The sequence below is a fragment of the Lagenorhynchus albirostris genome, chromosome 2 (assembly GCF_949774975.1).
Source record: "Lagenorhynchus albirostris chromosome 2, mLagAlb1.1, whole genome shotgun sequence".
Lineage (NCBI taxonomy): Eukaryota > Metazoa > Chordata > Mammalia > Artiodactyla > Delphinidae > Lagenorhynchus > Lagenorhynchus albirostris.
This window is the reverse complement of record NC_083096.1, coordinates 174,453,656-174,478,280: the sequence shown is the minus strand read 5'-3', so window position 1 is coordinate 174,478,280 and position 24,625 is coordinate 174,453,656. Positions and strand designations below refer to the sequence as shown.

At 48.4% G+C, this 24,625-nt stretch overlaps 2 protein-coding genes across 4 annotated transcripts in view; one reads left to right on the top strand and one right to left on the bottom strand.

The window, feature by feature from the left end:
• Positions 1-433: 433 nt before the first annotated feature.
• On the top strand, positions 434-19,981 carry CELA2A (chymotrypsin like elastase 2A). Its single transcript, XM_060141972.1, has 8 exons — positions 434-497; positions 763-848; positions 6,040-6,140; positions 7,286-7,414; positions 10,731-10,871; positions 15,523-15,664; positions 16,641-16,793; positions 19,964-19,981. Exons 1-8 carry the CDS (start codon positions 434-436, stop codon positions 19,979-19,981), a joined length of 834 nt encoding a protein of 277 aa, XP_059997955.1.
• The window catches only part of CASP9 (caspase 9), a 30,265-nt gene continuing 24,633 nt past the window's right edge, over positions 18,994-24,625 (bottom strand). For all 3 annotated transcript variants that reach the window (XM_060141373.1, XM_060141375.1, XM_060141374.1), the window contains 3 exons: positions 23,560-23,739; positions 22,818-22,927; positions 18,994-21,242 (listed from right to left, as the gene is read on the bottom strand). In XM_060141373.1, coding sequence (XP_059997356.1) covers positions 21,153-21,242; positions 22,818-22,927; positions 23,560-23,739 — 380 coding nt within the window. In that variant the 3' untranslated portion in view covers positions 18,994-21,152. The remainder of the gene's footprint in view (positions 21,243-22,817; positions 22,928-23,559; positions 23,740-24,625) is intronic.

Here is a 24,625-nt window from a genome sequence, read left to right as displayed (position 1 = left end):
ATCTCTAGACTCTCCCCACTACATACCAGTAATACCCCATCCCCAGCCAAACATGTCTCTGGACATTGCCAAATGTCCCCTTGGTAGGCAATACCAGCTCCATTGAGAACCACTGGCCTAGAATGCTGTTTGCTCAGCACACCAACCTAATCTTTTCTATGAAAACACAACTCCAAGGACAAACAACAATATTTTTCTTCTTCCCCTAACACATAACATAATCTCTTAAAAGCAGATAGAACTCATATTTCAATATCCACCTTTGGCATTTTTTCAAAGTAGTGCCAGGGTGACAGGTGGGGGAAATGGAAAAAAATATTTGGACACAGGCCATTTTTCCATTGGGCTTGGAGAAAATCCCCATCTTGCATTCCTAGTGTATCTCTGGCCGATAAGTTCACTCATAAAACCAGGGCCTTAGCCAGGGCCACACATGTCGGACTCCTACAGACACACCGTGATCAGAGCCCTACTGCTGCCTACATTGGTGGCTGGAGGTAAGTCCTGTCACCCAGAGGCACATTTTCAGTCTCCTGGTGGGACTGGGGATGGGACCTCCCTGTACCCACTGGACTCAGTCCTGTGGTTATAAGAAAGCTGGAGGGAAGTTCCAAATAAGTGGAGCAAAGGGCAGGACTCTGCAACGTGTGGAGATCCTTCCAGAACAGGGATTCTCTGTTTGGGATTTGGGAATTCAGCAAGTGTAGGTTACATCGTTTGGATCATTGCTGCCTGGGCTCATGACCCTTTCTCTTTTTACAGCTCTCAGCTGTGGGCTCCCCACTTACCTGCCCAACCTGCCCAGGGTGGTTGGAGGTGAAGATGTGAGAGCCAACAGCTGTCCCTGGCAGGGGAGTCCCCCCACCCCTCCACTTCTGCCCCCCTGCCCTTACCTACCTCACATCACCCCTTTGCCCTCCACCACGGGGTCTACTGCACTGGCAAAGATGAGGATTAGTGGGGACTCAGAGAGCAGGATGGGAAAATTCGCCAATGAAAAATACATTTCTGTGCCCTTGGTCAACCTTGGGGGTGGAGGGAGAGGTGCCTTCTCCAGCGTTGATAAAGACCTGCCCTACCCCACAGCCCATACACACAAATTCACAAATACAGTCTTGCTCTGTTAACCAATCAGATGCTTGCTTACACATGTACTGTTATCCTATGAACAATTCATCACCCCCTATGCAAATATTCCTTGCTTTAAGGAACCAACCAGTACAAATTAATTATTTTTTATTTTTTTTCTTTTTGGCTGCGTTGGGTCTCATTGCTGTGCACGGGCTTCTCCTTGCGGTGGTGGAGCACGGGCTCCAGGCTCGTGGGCTCAGTAGTTGCAGCGCACGGGCTCGGTAGTTGTGGCTCGCGGGCTCTAGAGCGCAGGCTCAGTAGTTGTGGTGCACGGGCTTGGCTGCTCCACGGCATGTGGGATCTTCCTGGACCAGGGCTCGAACCCGTGTCCCCTGCATTGGCAGGCGGATTCTTAACCACTGCGCCAACAGGGAAGTCCCGCAAATTAATTCTTAACTACAGACAAGTAGATGTTACCAATGAAAGTAAATGCTTCCTTACCTTAAAATAATCCTAGTGATATGGAGACTAAAAATTCTGGTTGGGGCACGGGCACAAATTACCAGGACCTGTTAGTGGTAGGACTCCCGAAGAAAATACATGAGGCTGACATTGACATAAATAAATATTGTAAAATCTCTCTAATCTGACGTGATTGGGACTAAGTAATTGAAAGGTTGGTTATAGCGAAATTATTAGAAACCACACATACATTTTTTAAACATTTTATTTTAATTTAAAACTTGTACATATATAGTTGTTCACCAGTCTGTCTTGTGTAAACCACCCCCCACAACACATCATCTATAATTCCATTTCTTTAGAGTAGAGCAATGACTGTGAGACATTCAAGAAGCCATCGGAATGAGCTCTTCCAGATTTTTATGACCTATTTTCTCAATTTTTCCATTTTCTCTTCGATGCCTAATTTCACAGCAATTTTTCAAAAGTCAGGGTTATCTGGTCTCTTCCAAGCATTTAACTTAGTTTCCATATAAATCACAACTCACTTTTCGAACTCACGTTTCATCGGTTACATGTTTAATCAATTTACATAATTACAATACAAGCACAGCTGGCATACACAGGTTTGGGAACAAAAAGGTTGAATTGGGGTGAGTGCTAGTGGTGAGCGTTCAGGGGGCCCCACACAGCCGTCAGTATGTTTCACGGAGGGAATGGCAACATCCGTTCATCTTCCCCTCAATTAATAGATGGTGACCGATAGTTCGCAATTTATACACTTGGCTCTGTGTATGTTGCCAATTCTTTTGGCACTTCTCTCACACTCACATAATATATTTTTTTCTGGAAAGTTGCAAGAGCGATCCTATACCTCCCCCTTAAGCAGAGGTCACCCTTGTGCTGAGAACCAATGAATGCTGCCTACCAAAATATTTCCTCATCCTCTGGACCCGCTGACACTGCTGGTACAAAAGCATCCTTGCCTTGGGAACTGATTCATGTTGGTCTTGGAAGTGTCTCTCTACACTTCCTGCTTCTGCTTCTCTGGGAGATTTTTTTATTGGGGTTGGTGGGCAGGTCAAGCAGGGTGGGGACCAGGGTGAGGCAAGCAAGGCACTCAGTTTGGGTGCAAGATCTAAGGAGGCACCACAAAACTCAGTAACCAAAATGAATATTTAAATGCAATATTTTTTAAAAATCAAACTTTTCCATAACAAAAGATCAAAATTTTAAACAGATATAATTTGCTCTGAATTGCCTGAGAGGTCTCTTTTGTTCCACACTCACCCCAAGATTATGATCCTAGATCATAACCCACCAGACACTCGAAAATAAAGTGCTATGTGATTCAAAATTAAAGTAGGATGTGTAAAGTTTCCAGACAGATCGTGGAGCCAGACGATCCCTGCTCTACCACATAGTAGCTGTATGAGTGGAGCAACTCAATTTACCTTTCTCGGTGGGTAATATTAAAAATGTACAACAGCCCTTATGGCGTGGACCACATTGTACAAATTTCTATTGGTTGCCTTAGTTTACTCATCTGTAAAATGGGAATAGTAATAGTGCCTCATGGGATTGCTGTGATTATGATGTAAGCTGATTCACACTCTGAGCTCAAAACAGTATCTAGTATATAGTAAGCGTTCAAATTATTAGACATTTGAAGTGTTAGCTATTGTAATTGTTAATCATCCCAAGAGCCCCTGACAGGCATTATGGCATTATGATCCCCATTTTCTAGATAAGGTAACTGGGGCTCAGAAAAGTTACATAATTGCCCAAAGTCACCCCGTTAGCCTGGTGGAAACTGGAGATTCAAATTTGGTTCAACCTTTGCTCTTTAGCTACCCACAAATTATATGGCCACACTTAGCTACCCACAAATTATGTTTCCATATTATTTCAAATTTTCACATCTGTAGGATGGTTTCAGCCTATTTTCAGATTTTGGGGGTGGGGACATCCTTTTAGGTGTCTTTTTTAATTTTGTCTAATTTTAAGCATTGTTTAAAAAGCCAGTTCATCTAAGGCCCCTTAAATGTCAAGCAAACAAGAAAATGCCACGTGGATAATCAGAAATGAGGATGTTTGGAGAAAAGCAGGCATCATTCCTGCTTTTCCTCCACGGGAACCCTGGTCAGAGCACACAATGCTCTGCTGTCACCTCCCTCCTCTCTGCTTGGCCTTGGCAAGGACTTGAAAGGAAGGAGAAGGAGATGGGACAGCTTTGGCAGAGAACCAAACAGTGCCAAATGCAACCGCCTTAAAGTTCCAACCCACACCTATTAAACTATCAAATCTAAATAGAAACACGTTTTTGTTTAAAAAAAAATGAGGGACTACCCTGGTGGCGCAGGGGCTAAGAATCCACCTGCCAGTGCAGGGGACACGGGTTCGATCCCTGGTCCGGGAAGATCCCATATGTAGCAGAGCAGCTAAGCGTACGCGCCACAACTACTGAGCCCACATGCTGCAACTACTGAAGCCTGCGCGCCTAGAGCCCATGGTCTGCAACAAGAGAAGCCACCACGATGAGAAGCCCACGCAACGCAATGAAGAGTAGCCCCCACTTGCCGAAACTAGAGAAAGACCGGGCGCAGCAACTAAGACCCTATGCAGCCAAAAATAAATAAAATAAAATATATTTTTAAAAAATACAAAAATATTTTTTAAAAGTTGAGGAGCTGTAGGGTAAGGTACACTTATGTATGTTCATATTCCTATCGGTGGGTTTAGTCTTGAGGGAAAAACTAGAGCAACAGGTGACAAGTTCCGCAGGAAAGACCAGACCCTTGCCTGGTGAGTCTACTTTCATTCATTCACTCACTCATCCATTCATTCATTTATTCATTCATTCATTTGCTGATTCACTCACTTGTTCAATTTATTAAGGACCCACCATGAGACATGTACTGTTCTAGGCACCTGGAATACAGCAGTGGGAAAAAAAATTCACAGAGCTTATATTAAAGTGGGAGAGACAATAAACAATTGAATGGGTAAATTCATAATGTCAGGTGATGATAGATACTATGATGAAGAATAAAGCAGGACCAGAGGAAAAGGGATGTGTGTGTTCATATGTGTGCATATGTGTGTAAGGATGTACGTGTGCACATGAGCGTGCATACTCTGTTTTAGGTAAGAAAGAGAAGAAAACCTTGAGCACAGACCCGTAGGAAGTGAAGGAGAAAGCTATGCTAATACATAAGAGAAGAATAGTCCAGGCAGAAGGAACAGCAAGTGCAAAGGCCCTGAGGCAGAAGTGGGCTTGGTGTATTTCCAGAACCTCGTGGAGGTCAGTGTGGCTGGAGCAGAAGGGAGTGGGAGCCTATAAGGTCAGGGAGGTCATGTGGAGACTTGTAGAGCCTTGTTCAGTTCGGGGTTTCACACTGTGTAATAGGGGGAGCCACTGGCTGCTCGAGCAGAGAAGAGATATAATCATGCTTACATTTTAAAAGGATCATTCTGGCTGCTGTGTTGAGAAATGGGGTGAGGGAGGGGCCAGGGTGAGAGCAGGGAGAATGCATAGGAAGCTACAATAATAATCCAGGTGAGAGTTAAATAAAGATGGTTGGGACCAGCAGTTGAGGTGGTAAGAGGGATGCGTTCTGTCTACATATTCTGGAAGTAGAGCTGGCAGGATTTGCTGGTAGATTAGAATGAGGCATATGAGAGAAAGAGAAGCAGCAAATTCACTGCCTAGTGTTTTGGCCTGAGCAGCAGGTACAGTGGGGTTGCCATTTACCAAGATGGGAAAACTCAGACTTGGGGCGGGGCGGGGGGGAAATCAAAATTTTGGTTTACACATATTAAATTGGAGGAATACGTCCTAAAGAAATAGCTCCCAAGAAGGGAAAAAAACCCAACAAGTCAGGTTGCCCAAAGATGTTCAAAACAATCACTTTTTATTTATTTTATTTTTGGCTGCGTTGGGTCTTCTTTGCTGCGTGCAGGCTTTCTCTAGTTGCGGCAAGCGGGGGGCTACTCTCCCTTGAGGTGCGCGGGCTTCTCATTGTCGTGGCTTCCCTTGTTGCGGAGCTCGGGCTCTAGGCGCGCGGGCTTCAGTAGTTGTGGCACGTGGGCTCAGTAGTTGTGGCTCGCGGGCTCTAGAGCGCAGGCTCAGTAGTTGTGGCGCACGGGCTTCGTTGCTCCGCGGCATGTGGGATCTTCCCGGACCAGGGCTCGAACCCGTGCCCCCTGCATTGGCAGGCGGATTCTTAACCACTGTGCCACCAGGGAAGCCCAACAATTACTTTTTAATACTGTCTTTATTTAAATTTTTGACATTTTGTTCATCAGAGATTTTTTTGTGCTAATTTTCTAAAGATTATTAAAAATGTTATTTATCCTGATTACCGAGTTTCTTGGTGCCCCCTTAGATTTTGCACCTGAGGGGAGTGCCTTGCTCACCTGACCCTGGCCCCGCTCTCAGGGCTGGGAAGCTGCAGAGCAGAGGAGCCTGGTCCTTTCAGTGACCAGAGCACCTGCACTTCTTCCCAGGTCTCCCTGCAGTACAGCTCTAATGGCCAGTGGCGCCACACCTGCGGAGGGTCTCTGACAGGCCAAAACTGGGTCCTGACAGCTGCCCACTACATCAGGTGAGTGCTCTTCCCCAGTCTCCCAGCCCACTCACCCCACTGGCCAATGCTCATCCCTCAGAGTTGGAGCCCAGATGGCCTGAACCACCCTGTGTAAAGGAGCCTTGCACAGAACCACTTCCTCAGCAGAGAAATAAGTTCTCATCAATGTATAGTTCCGTCTGTTGGTCAGTTGATGGGCCCATACGTGACATGGGTTAAGTATCCCTTGCAGGGCGCTGAGGGGGACTATGGAGAGGGAGGAGGCCCATTTCCTGTCCTCTTGGGGGAACTAGATGTGGCCTCAGGATCTGGAACTGGGTTCCCTTGAGCAACTTGAACAACTACTCCAAGCCTCAATACCATCACCTGCTAAAAATCAGGTAACAGAATTTAGTGTGGATTAAATGTGATGATGCATTAAAGGGGCTGGCTCTTAGTAAGTGCTCAATAAAAGGGAACTGGCACCATTATAAAGGCCCACAAGGGACAGGAAGGGCTCTGTGACATTCGTTGTTCACCTGTCCTTTTCCCTCCCTACAGCCTCTGCTTATCTCACATCAGTTGCTGCTCACTGGAGTTTCCGCTGGGCCAATGTGATGCTTTCATAGCCAGGAGAGGTCCCTTCTCCTCACCTGATTTACAAGTTCTGTGAGGCGGGCGGGGGCAAATAACAGAGGCCTGGGCATCAGGAGTCCTGGTTCTAGTTCTGAATTGTCACTAACGAGCTGCAAGACTCTGGACCATTTACTCCTCCCTGAGCCTCAGGTTCCCCATCTAAAAATGGAAGGTGAGGGGTTAAATTAAAAGATGCCCTTGAGGATAAATGACTGCTGTTATCTCTGTATCCATCTCACTTCCCCGATAGTAACACAGAGTTTATATTATTATAACTTTTATTTTATATCATAGTTTACAGTTGGTATAATATAGTTGCAATTACTGTTTGGTTATAGTTATTGTAACTAACCGATTGCCCAGAGGGAAGAAAAATTCCCAGCGCCAACTAGCAGCTCTTGGGGCAGGCACTGACTTGGGCCCATCCCAGCACTGGCCAGAGCCAGGCCTCCAGACAGTGCATTGATTGGGGTGTCCCTGCCCATAGGGGCCCAGAGAGAGGAAAGGACAGCCCAGAGCTTACCTTCCCCGCTCGGCCCCTCTCCCAGTTCCTCCAGGACCTACAGCGTGGTGCTGGGCCAGCACTGCCTCGCCACCCATGAGCCCGGCTCGCTGGCCGTCAAGGTCTCCAAGCTTGTGGGGCAAAAGGACTGGAACTCCAACCAGCTCTCCAAAGGGTGTGTTCTGTCTGGATGCGCTTGGGGGGTGGGTTGGCAGGGGTGCAGAGCGGGGATGGGGCGTCTCCCAGAAGGCAGTGGGTGCAACCCTGCCCCATCCTTTGCTCCTTCTGTAGGGAGTGGGGAGGAGCTCTCGGCCCCAAAGATGCCTGGGCTGGGCTGTGACTAGTGGAGGGAGAGGCAAAGACGGTCAGAGCGACCTGGATCTCCTGCCAGTTAAGCCTGCAGCTCCCCTGTCCACCACAGGCACTCACTGACCGTGTATTTATTCTGTGCCAAGTCCTGGCGACACAGGGATATGTCTGCAGGTCCCACTATAAGTGGAGTCTATGAGTGGAGTAGGACACAGTCCCTCTGCTGTCCCCTACTCTGTGTCCCCTCCCAACATGCCTTTGACATTTTTCAAAGATTCCCTGATACTCTGCTGGGACAGCCTGGGGTAACACGCACAGGAAGCTGGCAAGGGGCACAGAGCTCTGCAAAGCCCCCCAGTGATTGTTCCCCGACCTACAGGGAGATGGCAACTCCGCTTCCCCCAACTCCTCGTAGACAAGCACATACCATCCTATGTTCACCCGCCATGTCCCACATGCCGTGCTGGGTGCTGGACGCACAGAGATGCACAGGTCACCACGCCAGCTCTCAAGGAGCCCACGGCCAGAAGTGTGGCTGGGAGGCAGTGCGGGGTGGTGGTTAGGGGTCGAGCTTCTGGAGCCTGGAGGCTTAGATACGAATACTGACCGCGTGACCCAGCACGAGTTCCTTAGCCTTTCTGTGCCTCAGTTTCCTCTTTGGTAAAATAAGGACAGTAATAGTGTCTACCTCTAGGGTTGTTGCAAGGATTAAATGAGATAATGTATGTAAAGCTCTTAGAAAAAGTCCTGGCACATGATAGAAACCGTATGTGTGGGCTATTAGCAGTAATAGTACAATAATGGTGCAGTAAAGAGGTGTAAGTGCTGGGATCTATGTCTGAGCCATCAAAGTAGAGGGGAGTGGTCCCAGGAAGTGGAAAAAAGGAGGGAGAGGAAGAAGAGGCAGGGAAGGTTCTCTGCCCGTCAGAAAACTGGCGGAATCAACCCCTTCCTCCCGCCCAGTCCACTCTCAAGGTGCATTAGAGATGAATTCACATCTAATTCCCCTTCTAGCCAGAAGTTTGCAAGGGCTGGGCCATGCCTGATTCACCCCTGAATCTCCACCCCCTATCCCAGGGAGCGGGCACATGTAGGGGCAGGGAATAGTTGCTGGAACATCAAACTTCTTTCGTCATCACTAATCCTGAGATCCAGGTGGTAGTAAACAAAATTCAGAGCCATGGGTTCACTCACGCCTTCATTCCACAGGTGTCTGTTGAGCACCTACTATATGCCAGGCCCTGTTCTAGGCACCAGGAAACAACAGTGAGCGAAACACACAAGGTCCCCAGTCCTGCGGGGTTTAGGGGGCCACCTAAACCCGAGCATCTCATTGCAGCTCAGGGAACTCCCCCTTTCTGATCACACAAGCAAGCATAGGCACTCCAGTGACCAGCAGAGACTGTGCCCAGCCAGCCTGGTCTTCCACTAGGACAGGCAGGAGTGGTGGGGGTCGCCAACCCTCCAGAACCTCACAGTCTAGGCCCCCTTCCCAGTGAGCTCTCTTCCACCCCCAGGAGTTAGTTTGCACAATCACGCCAACGAACACTTAGTGCTTTCCTGTGCCAGGCACTGTGCTAGGTGTTTCCTGAGCGTTATCATATTTATTCCTCACAACAGCCCCAGGCGGGAGGTACTGTTATTATCCCCAACTCACCGATGAGGAAACCACGACCTAGGAAGTGAAGGAACTTGCCTGAAGATACAGATCCAGAAAGTAGCATTAAATCAGGTGTGATGTGCCCAGCAGAGGCCTGATCTGAGCACATCTTCAAAACACTTTCATCATCATTGTCGTCATGATTGTCCCCACTTTCTGGGGACAGAAAGTTGTCTTCCCTTTTCCTACTTCCCCATCACCTTCCCGAAACCCAGAGGTATCCATCATCCTCTCCCAATCCCCAAGAGCAGATCTGCAGTTCCAGAAGGGCCTTTAGAAAGAAGAACCCCAGCCATCTCTTCAAATCTGCATAATTTATCCACATGCAAGGGCTCTTCTGCAGCCCAAGATGCCACTCTTGAATGGCTGCCCAGAAAGTTCACTCTGCCATATCGTCCAGAAGACTCTGCATCACAGCCCTGGGGAGAGCGGGAGGATGCCCTGTGGCCATAACACCCTGTGATCCTTCATCTGGGCAGCCTGCTGTGGTCCAGCACCGATGATGGTGCACAAAGGATGTGGGGTGTCCGTGAGTCATGAGTCAGTCTCTGCCCCCAAAGGGACTTGTCAACTAGATGAGATACACACAGACAAGACACTGGAAAACCGTAAAATGACACAGAATGGGTCCAGGGAAGCCTTAAGAGATGGGGAGGAGATGGGTGGGCAGAGAGTGGAGAAGGGCCTTTTCACATACGCGTGGACTCTCTATGTGGCCTGGGCTTCTTCACGGCATAGAGGTTAGGACCAAAGAACAGGAATCCTGAAGGACCAGACAGAAGCTGCATTTTCTCATGCCCTAGTCTCAGAAGTCACATGGTGTCACTTCCTCTATATCACAGTCCCCCACCCCCCAACCAGAGGGAAGAAACCCAGTCCCCTCCTCTCAAAGGACAGAGTGTCAACATCACATTGCAACAAGCACCGATGGGATGGGAGATCTCATTGCAGCCATCGTGGAAAATGTAATCTGCCAATCACTAAAGGTTTCCTAGACAAGGACGTGAGACTAATGGATAAATCTGGCAGCAGAACTCAAGGTGGAAGGGTGAGTAAAGAGTAAAGGTAAAAAGGCCTTTCAGCCTGAACATCTACTGTTTTCTAAACCAAACATAGGAAGCATATGGCTGGGACAGACATTACCAAGCAGTTATGGATTTATTTCCTTGCTGACCCTGGACAGCGCCTCAGAATCCTTGTCAACACAGCCTGCCAGGCAGCCACAAACTAATCCATCAGAGTAGACATTGCAAGACAAACCTATTTGCCCTCCCTGTTCTGTATAGTCCCCTGAAAGGCCTCAGGGGAATTTAGGGCTCCAAGCTCCACCGGGGACAAAATGCAATCCTGGGGTTTAACCACAGCTGCTCCCCAATCCCTCATAGCCCCAACAGAAGGAAGATTCACCAGCAGGCTGGCCGAGGAGGGGGTTCGATGGTCCCCGCTGGGGCTAAAATCAGAAATATAATTGGGGCAGGACCAGTCAACCCTCTCTTTATGCTCTGCCTCTTGACAAACCCAGGAACGACATTGCCCTGCTCAAACTGGCCAACCCCATCGCCCTGACTGACAAGATCCAGCTTAGCTGCCTACCGCCCACTGGCGCCATTCTACCCAACAACTACATATGCTATGTCACGGGCTGGGGAAGGCTGCAGAGTAAGTGGGTGCTGGGAACCCCAAGGATCCCAAGGGAGGGAAGGGAGGCAATGTCACCCCTGTCCAGTCAGGGGCTCTCTCCCCACTCATCATCCAGGGAGTCTGGAAGAAATGGCTGCTGCCTTGGAGAAGCAGGATAGCGTAGATGGATAATCAAGTGGGGTTTATTCCAGGAATGCAAGGATTCTTCAATATACGCAAATCAATCAACGTGATACACCATATTAACAAATTGAAGGAGAAAAACCATATGATCATCTCAATAGATGCAGAGAAAGCTTTCGACAAAATTCAACACCCATTTATGATAAAAACCCTCCAGAAAGTAGGCATAGAGGGAACTTTCCTCAACATAATAAAGGCCATATATGACAAACCCACAGCCAACATCGTCCTCAATGGTGAAAAACTGAAAGCATTTCCACTAAGATCAGGAACAAGACAAGGTTGCCCACTCTCACCACTCTTATTCAACATAGTTTTGGAAGTTTTAGCCACAGCAATCAGAGAAGAAAAGGAAATAAATAAAAGGAATCCAAATCGGAAAAGAAGAAGTAAAGCTGTCACTGTTTGCAGATGACATGATACTATACATAGAGAATCCTAAAGATGCTACCAGAAAACTACTAGAGCTAATCGATGAATTTGGTAAAGTAGCAGGGTACAAAATTAATGCACAGAAATCTCTGGCATTCCTATACACTAAGGATGAAAAATCTGAAAGTGAAATCAAGAAAACACTCCCATTTACCATTGCAACAAAAAGAATAAAATATCTAGGAATAAACCTACCTAAGGAGACAAAAGACCTGTATGCAGAAAATTATAAGACACTGATGAAAGAAATGAAAGATGATACAAATAGATGGAGAGATATACCATGTTCTTGGATTGGAAGAATCAACATGGTGAAAATGACTCTACTACCCAAAGCAATCTACAGATTCAATGCAATCCCTATCAAACTACCACTGGCATTTTTCACAGAACTAGAACAAAAAATTTCACAATTTGTATGGAAACACAAAAGATCCCGAATAGCCAAAGCAATCTTGAGAACGAAAAATGGAGCTGGAGGAATCAGGCTTCCTGACTTCAGACTATACTACAAAGCTACAGTAATCAAGACAGTATGGTACTGGCACAAAAACAGAAATATAGATCAATAGAACACGATAGAAATCCCAGAGATAAACCCTCGCACATATGGTCACCTTATCTTTGATAAAGGAGGCAGGAATGTACAGTGGAGAAAGGACAGCCTCTTCAATAAGTGGTGCTGGGAAAACTGGACAGGTACATGTAAAAGTATGAGATTAGAACACTCCCTTACACCACACACATAAATAGGCTCAAAATGGATTAAAGACCTAAATGTAAGGCCAGAAACTATCAAACTCTTAGAGGAAAACAGGCAGAACACTCTATGACATAAATCACAGCAAGATCCTTTTTGACCCACCTCCTAGAGAAATGGAAATAAAAACAAAAATAAACAAATGGGACCTAATAAAACTTCAAAGATTTTGCACAGCAAAGGAAACCATAAACAAGACCAAAAGACAACCCTCAGAATGGGAGAAAATATTGGCAAACGAAGCAACTGACAAAGGATTAATCTCCAAAATTTACAAGCAGCTCATGCAGCTCAATAACAAAAAGCAAACAACCCAATCCAAAAATGGGCAGAAGACCTAAATAGACATTTCTCCAAAGAAGATATACAGACTGCCAACAAACACATGAAAGAATGCTCAACATCATTAATCATTAAATAAATGCAAATCAAAACTACAATGAGATATCATCTCATACAGGTCAGAATGGCCATCATCAAAAAATCCAGAAACAATAAATGCTGGAGAGGGTGTGGAGAAAAGGGAACACTCTTGCACTGCTGGTGGGAATGTGAATTGGTACAGCCACTATGGAGAACAGTATGGAGGTTCCTTAAAAAATTACAAATAGAGCTACCATATGACCCAGCAATCCCACTACTGGGCATATACCCTGAGGAAACCATAATTCAAAAAGAGTCATGTACCAAAATGTTCATTGCAGCACTATTTACAATAGACAGGAGATGGAAGCAACCTAAGCGTCCATCATCGGATGAATGGATAAAGAAAATGTGGCACATACGTACAATGCAATATTACTCAGACATAAAAGGAAACGAAATTGAGTTATTTGTAGTGAGGTGGATGGACCTACAGTCTGTCATACAGAGTGAAGTAAGTCAGAAAGAGAAAGAAAAATACCGTATGCTAACACATATATATGGAATCTAAGAAAAACAAAAAGGGTCATGAAGAACCTAGGGGTAAGATGGCAATAAAGACACAGACCTACTAGAGAATGGACTTGAGGACACGGGGAGGGGGAAGGGTAAGCTGGGACAAAGTGAAAGAGTGGCATGGACGTATATACACTACCAAACATAAGGTAGATAGCTAGTGGGAAGCAGCCGCATAGCACAGGGAGATCAGCTCGGTGCTCTGTGACCACCTAGAAGGGTGGGATAGGGAGGGTGGGAGGGAGGGAGAAGCAAGAGGGAGGAGATATGGGGATATATGTATATGTATAACTGATTCACTTTGTTATAAAGCAGAAACTAACACACCATTGTAAAGCAATTATACTCCAGTAAAGATGTAAAAAAAAAAAAAGGAATTCAGACTGCCTGGGTTCAAATCCAGCTCCTCCACTTACTTGCTATGTGACCTTTGGCACGTTACTTAATTAGCTTTTCCACACTGAAGTTTCCTCATCTGTAAAATGGGGATAATAACAGCACCTGTATCACAGAGTTGTCAATAATCCATGGGAAGCACTTAGCCCAGCGTCTGGCACATAGTAGGTGTTGTGTGTTAATTGTTGTCACTGTCACTATGACAGAATGAGGGTTACATTGACTACATGACTTCTGGCACAGAAGTCCCTTTTCTTTTTCTCCCCTTTCTTGGCCATGCCGCGCGGCATGTAGGATGTGGGATCTTACTTCCCTAGCCAGGGATCGAACCCATGTCCCCTGCAGTGGAAGTGCAGAGTCCTAACCACTGGACCGCCAGGGAAGTCCCCAGAAGTCCCTTTTTATGGCCCAAAGCCAGAGTCCAAAATAGCATTCACTCTGTGACCTCAGGATTCCAGAGCTCCACAAAGGTCCCTGGGGCCCTCATCAGACTCTCTGCTCCCCATCTCAAAACTCATCTGTCCCACGTGCCTCCTGACCTTGCTGCTCAGACCCTGGCTACATGTGGGTCTCCTTTTGACATAAGCCCTAAGGGTCAGAAATCCAATGACAGCAGGCCACCAAGAAGGAACAGAGGACCTGCCCTCCCCTTGTAAAATCACCAGAGGTTTGGAAAGCTCTAGGAAGGCTCATGCAGATAAGTGGTTATTTTTTTTTTCATAATGACATAAATCTATAAGTGACACGTTTTTTACAGAGGTACATCAACACACATACACTCAAATTAGTGTCACCCTCTTGCCTGGCTTATCTGCAAAAACATGGGTACATGGAAACTCAGCAGAAGAAAGAAGTGGGAAGTGTATCTCATGCTTACTGAGATACAAGCACAACCACTGGTTCGTTTATCAGAAAACACCCAGGCAGAAAGTATTTCACTGGAGGCAGCAAGAGCCAGGGAAGGGTCCAAATGCTTGGCTTTATCCCCAGCTCTGTTGGTCACTAGCTGTGTAACCTTAGCTTCAGTTTTCTCATCTGTAAAATGGAAATACGGTTGGCAAAGGTTAAAAGAGATGACAAAAGAGATGTGAAAATGCTTAGACACTTGCAAAATATAATACAGGTTAGACTAGATTTAATTAGGATGGTCTTGGGAAAGCTGCTTAATTTCTCTTGGCTTCAATGTCCCATCTGTCCCAATGTCCAAAATAGGAATAAATACTTACTGTGAGGATTAGTTTAGAATTTTGAACGGCCTAATAAAATGCAAGTGAAGAATATTATTAGTCTTTGACATGAGTAGCAGTGACGATAGTAATGAAAGTGATGGTGGCAGTGTCGTTGGGAGCCATTAGGAAAGCTCTACTTTCAATGCATTCAAATATTTTTCCCCAGCTGGGTCTCCAGAGGCCAGCAGGCTCACCGTCATATTTAAGGTAAGTGGTAGAAACCATGGAGCCAGCACAACAAAATGGAGAGTTTGTTATAAGGATTTAAGAGACTCAGCCAAGGCCAGAGACAGCCAGGCTTCAGGAACAGGAGAGAAACAGGGGCTGAAAGACTATGAGAAACTCAGGAAACCCTCTCTCAGAATTTCTTTTCTTCGCGGATCTACTTCATCCTTCTCTCCCTAGAAGAAAATGGCAGCCACTACCAACAGCTCCCAGATTTATATCCTCTCTGGCTGGGATTTCTTAGTCTCACCCCCAAATTCTCAGGAGAAGGAGCTCATTGGCTTAGCTGAGGTCAGATGTTCACCCCTGAAGCAATCAGCTGTGGCCAGAACACTACCCAATCAACTGTGAGGATACGGTATGGGCAAACATGGCTGCTCCCATGGCAACCCTATGGATGGAGGGAAGTAAGAGGGACCATAAAGAAAGAGGCTGGGCATCCACTACTCGCTTTTTCTCAGGAGCCCCTTTGTCCCTGTAACACCTTCTCTCTTGTCTCATGCAGCCAGCGGAGCTCTTCCTGACATCCTGCAGCAGGGCGAGCTGCTGGCTGTGGACTCTGCCACATGCTCCCAACCTGGTTGGTGGGGCAGGACTGTGAAGACCAATATGATCTGTGCTGGGGGTGATGGTGTGATCTCCAGCTGCAGTGTGAGTGCAGGAAGTCAGGTGACCCCACACACACACTGACAAAATGAGGCTGAGGATGGGGAGAGTCTCTCAGGGTCCTGGACTCCATCCTCCCAGCTGCTAGCAAAGCACTGGGAAACAGCTTCACACATTTGAACCCTGACCTTTGTCCTTGCAGTCTCCAGAAAAGATATTTTGAGATTCTCCTTGTAGTAGTGTCCACCCTCTCACTGCTGGGAAGTCCTTCCTTGGGTCTCATTGAGGTCTCTCACGACTGTCATCTCTCTTATTCTTTCCTCTGTGTAGTAAGGGAGCCAAGGGGACATATTTGCTGGGTTAGGACCTTTCTAAGGTGATTTCAAGTTTATCTGTTGAATTAGTCCCATTCATGACCCAACGTATCCCTTCATGGTAGCTGCCACAGAGCCTTTCTGATACAGTGTCTTAACCGAAAGGACTTGCTATGTGGTGGACTTCGAAGCAGAGTGGGGACAGAGCGGGAAGGAGCTTCACGTGTCCTTCAGATCACACTGGGCCCCTACACTCTCTGCCCAGGCAGACGGGTCCCCGGGACACTCCGTCAATGGGAGGAAGTGGCTGGTGGTGATTGAGCACGTGGCATTCTAACTCTGGGTCACGTCCCAGCTCCTCCACTTTACTGCTTGCACAGCCTGTCTGAGGGCTTCTGTCTTCCTCTTTGATGAAATGGGGATGCTGCAACACTTACCTCATAGGTTTTGGTAAAGATTAAATGAGATAAGGCCATAAAGTACCAGCACCATTCCAGGCACACACACAGCTCCTGTTGGTATTATGGTGCCGTCTTGAGCTGTGACCGCAAGGCCTGGCCTCCGAGAATACGGCAACCCGCGGAACAATATAAATGCACTGCCAACATGTAAAACACGGGGCTCTGAAGGGTGGCCCCTTCCCCTCCCCTCCCATCGCCCCACCCAAGCTCAAAGGCCCCTCCTGACAGAACAGCGGCCTTCCCCAGGGGGACTCCGGCGGACCACTGAACTGCCAGGCAGCTAACGGCCAGGGGCAAGTGCACGGCGTGGTCAGCTTCGGGTCCTCCCTTGGTTGCAACTACTACCACAAGCCCTCCGTCTTCACACGGGTCTCCAACTACACTGACCGGATCAATTCGGTAAGAACCGGACCAGCCCTGTGCCCCCCAGGCCCTGCCCTGGCCCTGGCCCCATGAGGGCCATGCCCACCTGAGTTCTGAGGACCCCCTCCCTCCTCTTGAGAGCTAGGAGGCTGCAGACCTGGGCAACCCCTGCAGGATCCCCCATAGGCCCCAACATTTGTGTGAGTTGAGTGAAAAGGCACATAGACGGTGGTCTTGTCCAAAGAGGTTGAAAATAAAGGTTACTCCTCCAGCATTAATAGCAGGTTCCCTAGGATTCATGGGGTGCTTTGGTTTTGCTTATCTACGTGTAGGCCCAGACCCCACTGCCCAATGCTATATTTATCTGCAAAGCCCAAAACCTGGTCGTTTGAGATCCTTACAGCCTTAATTATTGGAAATTAGTCATTCTAAAGGGTCCCCCAGCTGTTCTGTAGGGTGACCAATCATCTCAGTTTGCGCTAGACTGGGAAGTTGCCTGGGATGCAGGACTTTCTGTTTCAGACCAAGGCAGTCCAGGTAAATGGGGCTGAGCTGATCCCACTATGACTGTGAATGTGTCCCCAGAGAGCTTTAGCCTGTGAGCTCAAAACCAGTACCTCACAAACTTCCACACCAGCTCAATTCCTATTTTTAAAAAACAGTGAATAGGGCTTCCCCGGTGGCGCAGTGGTTGAGACTCCGCCTGCCGATGCAGGGGACGCGGGTTCATGCCCCGGTCCGGGAAGATCCCACATGCCGCGGAGCGGCTGAGCCCGTGAGCCATGGCCGCTGAGCCTGCGCGTCTGGAGCCTGTGCTCCGCAACGGGAGAGGCCACAACAGTGAGAGGCCCGTGTACCGAAAAAAAAAAAAAAACAGTGAATAAACATTCATTTATAATGAAAACCAGAAAAAAATTTTATTTAAAAAAAACCCCAAAACTGGCACTAATCTTGGGAGCAGCCATGGATACAGGGAGAGTTGTCACAGGAAGGGCAGGCCTTGGTGGGGGGGACCTGGGGGAGGGCGGAGGAGGCATCGTGCCTGGTAATGCATGCTGGAGGGGAAAAGCAGGACACCGTGCCGATCGGGGGCACTTTTTTACCCACCTCCCAGCAGTGCCACCACCTGGGTTTGCTCTTCTGTAAAATGGGACTTGAACTAGACCAGGACTCATCCACTTTTTTAGGAGGCAGAACAAGTCGGGGTTGTGGTGTTTGTGACAGAGCCCCCAAAGAAGGGAAAGCTGGCGTCTGGTTTCATTATTTCAAGTTGAATTTACAGAGAGCTGTTTAATTAAATCAAACCGACACTCCATTATAAACTCAAATATGATGTCACAGCCGTGAGCTTGCAGTCCCAGGACGAAAACAACACTTGTCAAACGGGCACTGTCAAAATAAGCAGGTGGCTGCCTCCGGGTCTTCCCATTAATACTTGAGGGCTCCTTGTTCATTTGTCTGTCTGCTGGCATTTCTCTACCAACAAGTGCTTACAGGCACCAGAAGTGCCAGGAAAGTTTGTTGGAGAAAGGTAAAATCAAGAAGAGAGTGGCCATTAACTTACCAGGTTCTTTCTGTCCATTGGGGGAAAGCTCTGGTCCCCTTTTGCCAGAGGAAAACCTGAGTCCAGCTTTGGAAGTGCACCAGCATTTCAAAAGAGCCCGAGACGGATTAGATGGGAGGATGCTTAGGGCCTTTTCCCAGCCAAATCCGAGGGTCCTTTCCAGCCCCAGCTGCCGCGTGAGTCACCATGAGGCTGGCCCTGGCAGCACCTTGGGGACCCCGAGCAGGGCCAGGAGCAATTGTCCTATCTTTTGGTCCCAGCATCAGCTGTTCCCAGCCACAGACACAAGCACAACAGAGCGGGTCTCAGCTGAAAGCCTGGGCAGATGTCAGAGGGGATCAATGGGAAAAGCAAGCCTTTCGAGGCAGCCGGGCAGAGGCCCTAGGCTCCCGGGACAGCAGCCAGGGCAGGCTCATGTGCCTGTGACAGGTTCCAGGAGCAGCAGAGCCAAGCTGCCAGCTGTCCTCTGGTAGAGGTCGCCCCGGCAACTGCAGAGGGGCCAGTGGAGGCTTGCAGTGGTCCCAGCCCAGGGGCACACCGTGTGTAGCTTGGAGTTCCAAACCCAGACAAGTGACGAGCCAAGGTCAGGGGCTGGGAAGCGATAGGAGACAGGTGGCCAAGGGCATTCATCCTTTCAACAGATGTTCGCTGAATGACAGCAACACATGAATCTTCAGCATTCACCAGCTTTATTTTTATTTTAGAAGGTAATACATACTCTTGGTAAAAATATTAAAAGCATATCAAGTGTATTAAAAGTATATCAAGTAAAAAAGTAGACATCCCCTTTGTATGACATCTGCAGTTCTACCCCCCAGAGATAATCATAGCCAGTGGTTTGGTGTGCGGTCTTCTGGATTTATTTCGGTGCATCTATAAAATATCTATATACGTACATACAAACATACTGTCTTCTAACCAAAAATAGGATTTGACTCTCCATTACTGTTCTGCAGCTTAGTCGTTTCACTTAACACCATATCATACCTTACATGTGAGCCCATCTATCTATGTCATTCTTTTGAACAGCTAAATAAAATTCCATAGTATGAATATAATGAATGAAGCTTTCATCTGTTTCCTATTTTCCACTCTCAAATGGCTGCAGTGAACATCCTTGGACGTATATCCTTGCACACTGATGAGAGCATCTATGCTACACAGATCCAGCAGCGTCACTGGATCACGGAGTCAGCACGTTAGGATGTTTAGTAGATGCCAAACCGCCTCTGAAAACGGGTTACAGCCCCACTCCCAGCACGTGATGGTACCTTGACAACAGCAGGGATTGTTAACAATTTAGGGGCTCTCAAACCTTTTGAGAAACAAACGAGATCTACAAACATGCCCGTCCATACGTTCGGCGTATAATTTTTTAAGAGTTCCCAGGCTCCCCGCCCTGAAGTCCAAACTGAACTCCAGGCTAAGACTCCTTTATACAGGAAGCCCCAACAGGTCAGTGTAAAGCTGTGAGGACATCTTTTCTCTGGAGCATCATTAGAGCCCCTAGGGAGAGCTGCTTAACGCGGGCCGCCTGATTCACACGGGCAGCGCGGAGCCAGGAGGGAGAAAGCCGGGAACCTGCAAGCAAGGCTCTGCTCTGCTGGGTTAACCGGATTATTTTCTTGTGTGTGTCCTGCAGGTGATTGAAAATAACTAACCACCAGAAGTCCCCGGGACTGTTTCGGACTTGGAAAGGTCACAAGAGGAAAATAATAATAAAATGACAACTACATGAATCACATCTTGGTGAGAGTCTTATTAGCAAATCATTCTCATTTCTAGAGCCCTGAAAGCAAGAAACAGGCTGGGGTCGAGGCAGCTTAAAGGCCTTGGCGGCGGGGGTAAGGGTGCGGGTCCTGCAGCCAGGAAGGCACCTGGAGGGACGGGCTGGACTCAAGAAGACCTGGGCCTGGCCAGGTCTCTCCACTGGTTAATTGTGTTCCCTGGACAGGTGACTTAACCTCCCCGAACACACGGCTCCCACCCCAGTCACCTTCCTGTGATGGGGTAGGGGGGAAAGTCAAAAGAAATAAGAGCTGGGGAAATGTTTCCCAAAAATCCCAAGTCCCCTTTATATAAGGAAGAATAAAGAGTTAGAGCAAAATGGGGGGGCGGCAATAGGTGAAAGAGAGTCCACATTCACCTAAGGTTTTGTTTTGTTTTGTTTTTAAGAACACTGCAATATACACAAAACTTGATAATTTTTAAAACTTCATTTAGGATTCACAGATTCTAACTCTTCAGACTCTAGCAGCCCAAACTGCTGATCTAAAAGAGATGCTGGTCTGTTTGTCACCAAAATGTCCTGTAGCTCAGTGGTTCTCCAGCGGGGGCCCACCAGGGAGATTTGGCAACGTCTGAAGACAGTTTTCGTTGTCACAACTCGGGGAAGGGGTGCTGCTCGCACCTAGTGGGGAGAGGCCAGGGATGCTGCTAAACAGCCCACAGTGCACAGGACGGCCCCACAACTACGGACTCTCTGGCCCCAAATGTCAGCTGTGCTGAGGTTGAGAAGCCCTGATGTGGAGAAAACACAGGGGTCACAGGCCACAGCCACTAGGCAGGAACGGGCCACTGGTGAAGAGCCCCGTGGTGTCCACGGCGTTCTGCTCTCCTTCCTCCATCGCCGGTCATTTGGCTCCAGTTTGAAAGCTGCTAGGAGCCTGTCTGCAGCCCGGGGGGGGAAAGAGCAGACCTCTACAGGCTACAGAATCCTTCAATGGGTGTCAGCCACAGTTGTAGGAAAGTCCAGGCCTCAGCCGCCACCAGGGCTGGAGCAGGAAGGTTTGGGGGTGAAAGGTAAGGCAGCGTGAGAGGCCCCAGCCTCATTACGTTTTAAAGAAAAGTTTTTTCCGGAGGAAATTAAAACAGCCAGGAATCTGCTTGTAAACTCCTTTCACTGAAACAGCATTAGCAACCTGTGAAAACACGACCACAGGGAGGCCTGTGAGTTCTCTTGACTGAAGTAAGAATTCCAGAGAAGGGCTGGGGGAGCATCCACCAAGTCAGAATTTTATTTTATTTATTTTTATTTATTTATTTGGCTGTGCAGGTCTTAATTGCGGAATGCGGGATCTAGGTCCCTGACCAGTGATCGAACCCGGGCCCACTGCATTGGGAGCACGGAGTCTTAACCATTGGACCACCAGGGAAGTCCCCACCGAGTCAGAACTTTATAAACAACTCTAGGGACCTCCCTGGTGGCGCAGTGGTTAAGAATCCACCTGCCAACGCAGGGAACATGAGTTCGATCCCTCGTCCAGGAAGATCCCACATGCCGCGGAGCAACTAAGCCCGTGTACCATAGCTACTGAGCCTGTGCTCTAGAGCCCGTGCACCACAACTACTGAGCCCACGTGCCACAACTACTGAAGCCCACGCACCTAGAGCCCATGCTCCGCGACAAGAGAAGCCTCCGCGACAAGAGAAGCCACCGCAATGAGAAGCCCGCGCACCGCAACGAAGAGTAGCCCCCACTCGCCGCAACTAGAGAAAGCCGGGCACGGCAACAAAGACCCAATGCAGGCATAAGTTAATTAATTAATTAATTTTTTAAAAAAAACTCTAGCTGCAGCCTCCTTGAGAGTGTGTGTGTGTGTGTGTGTGTGTGTGTGTGTGTGTGTGTGCACGCGCACGCTGGGCGGGGGGATAGGGGAGGGGTTAGAGAACAAGCATCTCAACTATAAGTTTAGAAAACTCAAAATTCAGAATTTCAAAGCTCAGAAATTCACAAAGTTCAAATCAGACTGAAAGGTTTGCATGAAGGAAAGTTGAGAGAAGAGACTGGGCCCACGAGCCGAGTGCACTGCTTAGCCCTGATGGGCCCCCAGCTGCCTCTGAGACCCGCTCATCCGTGGCCATGGCTCATGGCGCCCCCTGGAGTCGGGCTGCGTGGTGGCCCTGCACCTGTTTTTCTTCTCTCCTCTGTTCAGCAAAGCTCAGAGCCGGAGCCTCCCCAGGAGGAGGTCCCAGCCCTTATAGCTCCTTCTCACGGCACAAAATACCTGAGCAGAGCAGGAGGGGCCCATGCGTGCTCTGAGACGCTTGGAGAAAGTAACTGCTCTGAGTGGGGCCCTATCCGGCTGTCCTTCCCTGTTGTCACTGCGGCCTTCCAGAAGGGGAGACACTAAAAGGATTCATGATTCTCGAGGGTCAAGAGTAGAAGGCCGTGCAGTGGGGAAAGGGTGTAGGCCCCGCGACCTGCCTTCAGGGCCACGCCCAGGCACTGGGCCATCCCACCCTGGCACTGAGGACTGGCTCCATCAGTGGGCGGACAGAGGTGTCAGCCTGGGACCTCAGAGGCTGGGGAAAGCAGTCTTTCGCATGATGGGCAAATGTCACTGCAGGCAGTAATTTCTCGCATTAGAAGGAGCAAAAGCATCAACTCTCAGGGCAAGCCCGGTGCAGAAGAAACCTCTGGCTTGGGCTTGGGGCCCTGCTCAGCCCCACCACCTGCCCTGGGGAGGACACACTGGCCCTCCCACCAGCCTCACCCTGAGCAAGAGTGTCTGAAGGTCCTCGCAGTGAGCCCACTGCTCAAAAATGCTGTCCAGGGTCTCGATGTACCAGGAGCCACTCTTGGTATCCCTCCAGGAGACAAAACCTGCCAAAGGAGAAAGGCTGAACTTCATTGGGAAGCTGCCCCTCCCCACGTATGCAGACGGGCCCACCTCCACACTTTGACTGATGTACACAGCCAGCAGCAGCCCACATCTCTGTGCTCTGTCCCATCGTGATCTTATTTCATCCTCACCACTATCCTGTGACTTTGGTCACGGTTCCCATTTTCCTGACAAGGCAACCAAGGCTCGGAGAAGTCAAGTGACTCTCCCGAGGGATAAGAAAGGAAAGAAACTAACACTTGTCACACCTGCTATGTGCCAGGCGCTGTGCTCAGTGGGGGAGCAGCCACCTTGTTAAAATCACCATGACGATCCCTAAGGTACAATGGATATACCCACTTTAAAGATGAGAAGACTGAGGCAGGGCCAGGACAAGGGTGAAGCGAGTGAGGCACACCAACGCAAGAATGCATGCCTCCTCACATTTTGCATTCTAGGCACCTTGACTGCCTCGCCCTGAGCTGAGGCTCAGAGAGGTGAAGTAACTTACTCAGGGTCACGAGAGGCAGAACGAAGTCTCACACGCAGGTCTTTTCTTCACAACACAGCTGCTTCTAGGGCAGATGGGGGGACCTGCTGGCTGGAAGGACAAGCTCTCACACGATCCACTCACCTGGGAAGGTGGAGTAGGACACCAAGATGTCGCTAGGTGTGGGCAAACTAGACACGGCATCCGGCTGGTCGACGGTGACTGGGCCTTCCTGGAACGGGGTAGCATCTGGCTCAGGGTCGCTGTCAGGGGTCCTGTCTTCAGGGGAAGTGGAGGCCACCTCAAACCCCGGGTCTTTCCGCTCTGCAGGAAACAGAAACAGACAACACTTGCCAGTGAAAACACCCAGACCAGAGCTCCCACCAGCCTGAGAGGTGCCACCAGCCTGAGAGGCCTGGTTTCCTCTCGAGCCAGGGGCCTAGTGCTGGACAAACATGGGCAGGAAATCAAAACAGGAGCTTTACTTTTACTATAACAAGAGTTTTCCACATTCATTAAGTCAAGCTGGGGGTGAGGGTAAGAATGCAGAAATGTTTAAAACAGCTATAAAAATAAGTTACAAGGTATACACCCAAAAGAATGGGAACCAGGTGCTCAAGCAAGAACTTGTGCAGCAACGTTCATTACATTATTCACAACAGGCAAAAGCTAGAAACCACCCACGTGTCCAGGGACAGGTGAATGGATAAACAAAATGTCGTATAAACATCCAACGGAATATTGTTCAGGCTTAGAAAGGAATGAAGTACTGATACAGAAAACAATGTGGATGGGCCTTGAAAACATGCTAAGTGAAAGAAGCCAGACACCAAAGGCCACAGAATATGATCCCATTTATATGAAATGTCCACAAGAGGCGAATCCAGAGAGAAGAAAGCAGATTGGTTGCCAGGGGCTGGGAATGGAGTGACTGCTAATGGGTAAGGAGTTTCTTTTGGGGAAAGATGAAATGTTCTAGAATTAGATGGTGATGATGGTCACACACATTGTGAATGTACTTAACGTCACCGAATTGTACAATTTAAAATAGTTAAAAATGCTAAATTTTATGTCATTAAAAAGTCACACTGGGGGCTTCCCTGGTGGCGCAGTGGTTGAGAGTCCGCCTGCCGACGCAGGGGACACGGGTTCGTGCCCCCGGTCCGGGAAGATCCCACATGCCGTGGAGCGGCTGGGCCCATGAGCCATG

Bases quoted from the DNA above. Each gene is read 5' to 3' on its own strand.
- CELA2A (XM_060141972.1), top strand. From the start codon at position 434: ATGTCGGACTCCTACAGACACACCGTGATCAGAGCCCTACTGCTGCCT. The intron at 498-762 runs GTAAGTCCTGTC...CTCTTTTTACAG, and splicing joins GCCTACATTGGTGGCTGGAG to CTCTCAGCTGTGGGCTCCCC. The intron at 15,665-16,640 runs GTGAGTGCAGGA...GGCCTTCCCCAG, and splicing joins GTGTGATCTCCAGCTGCAGT to GGGGACTCCGGCGGACCACT.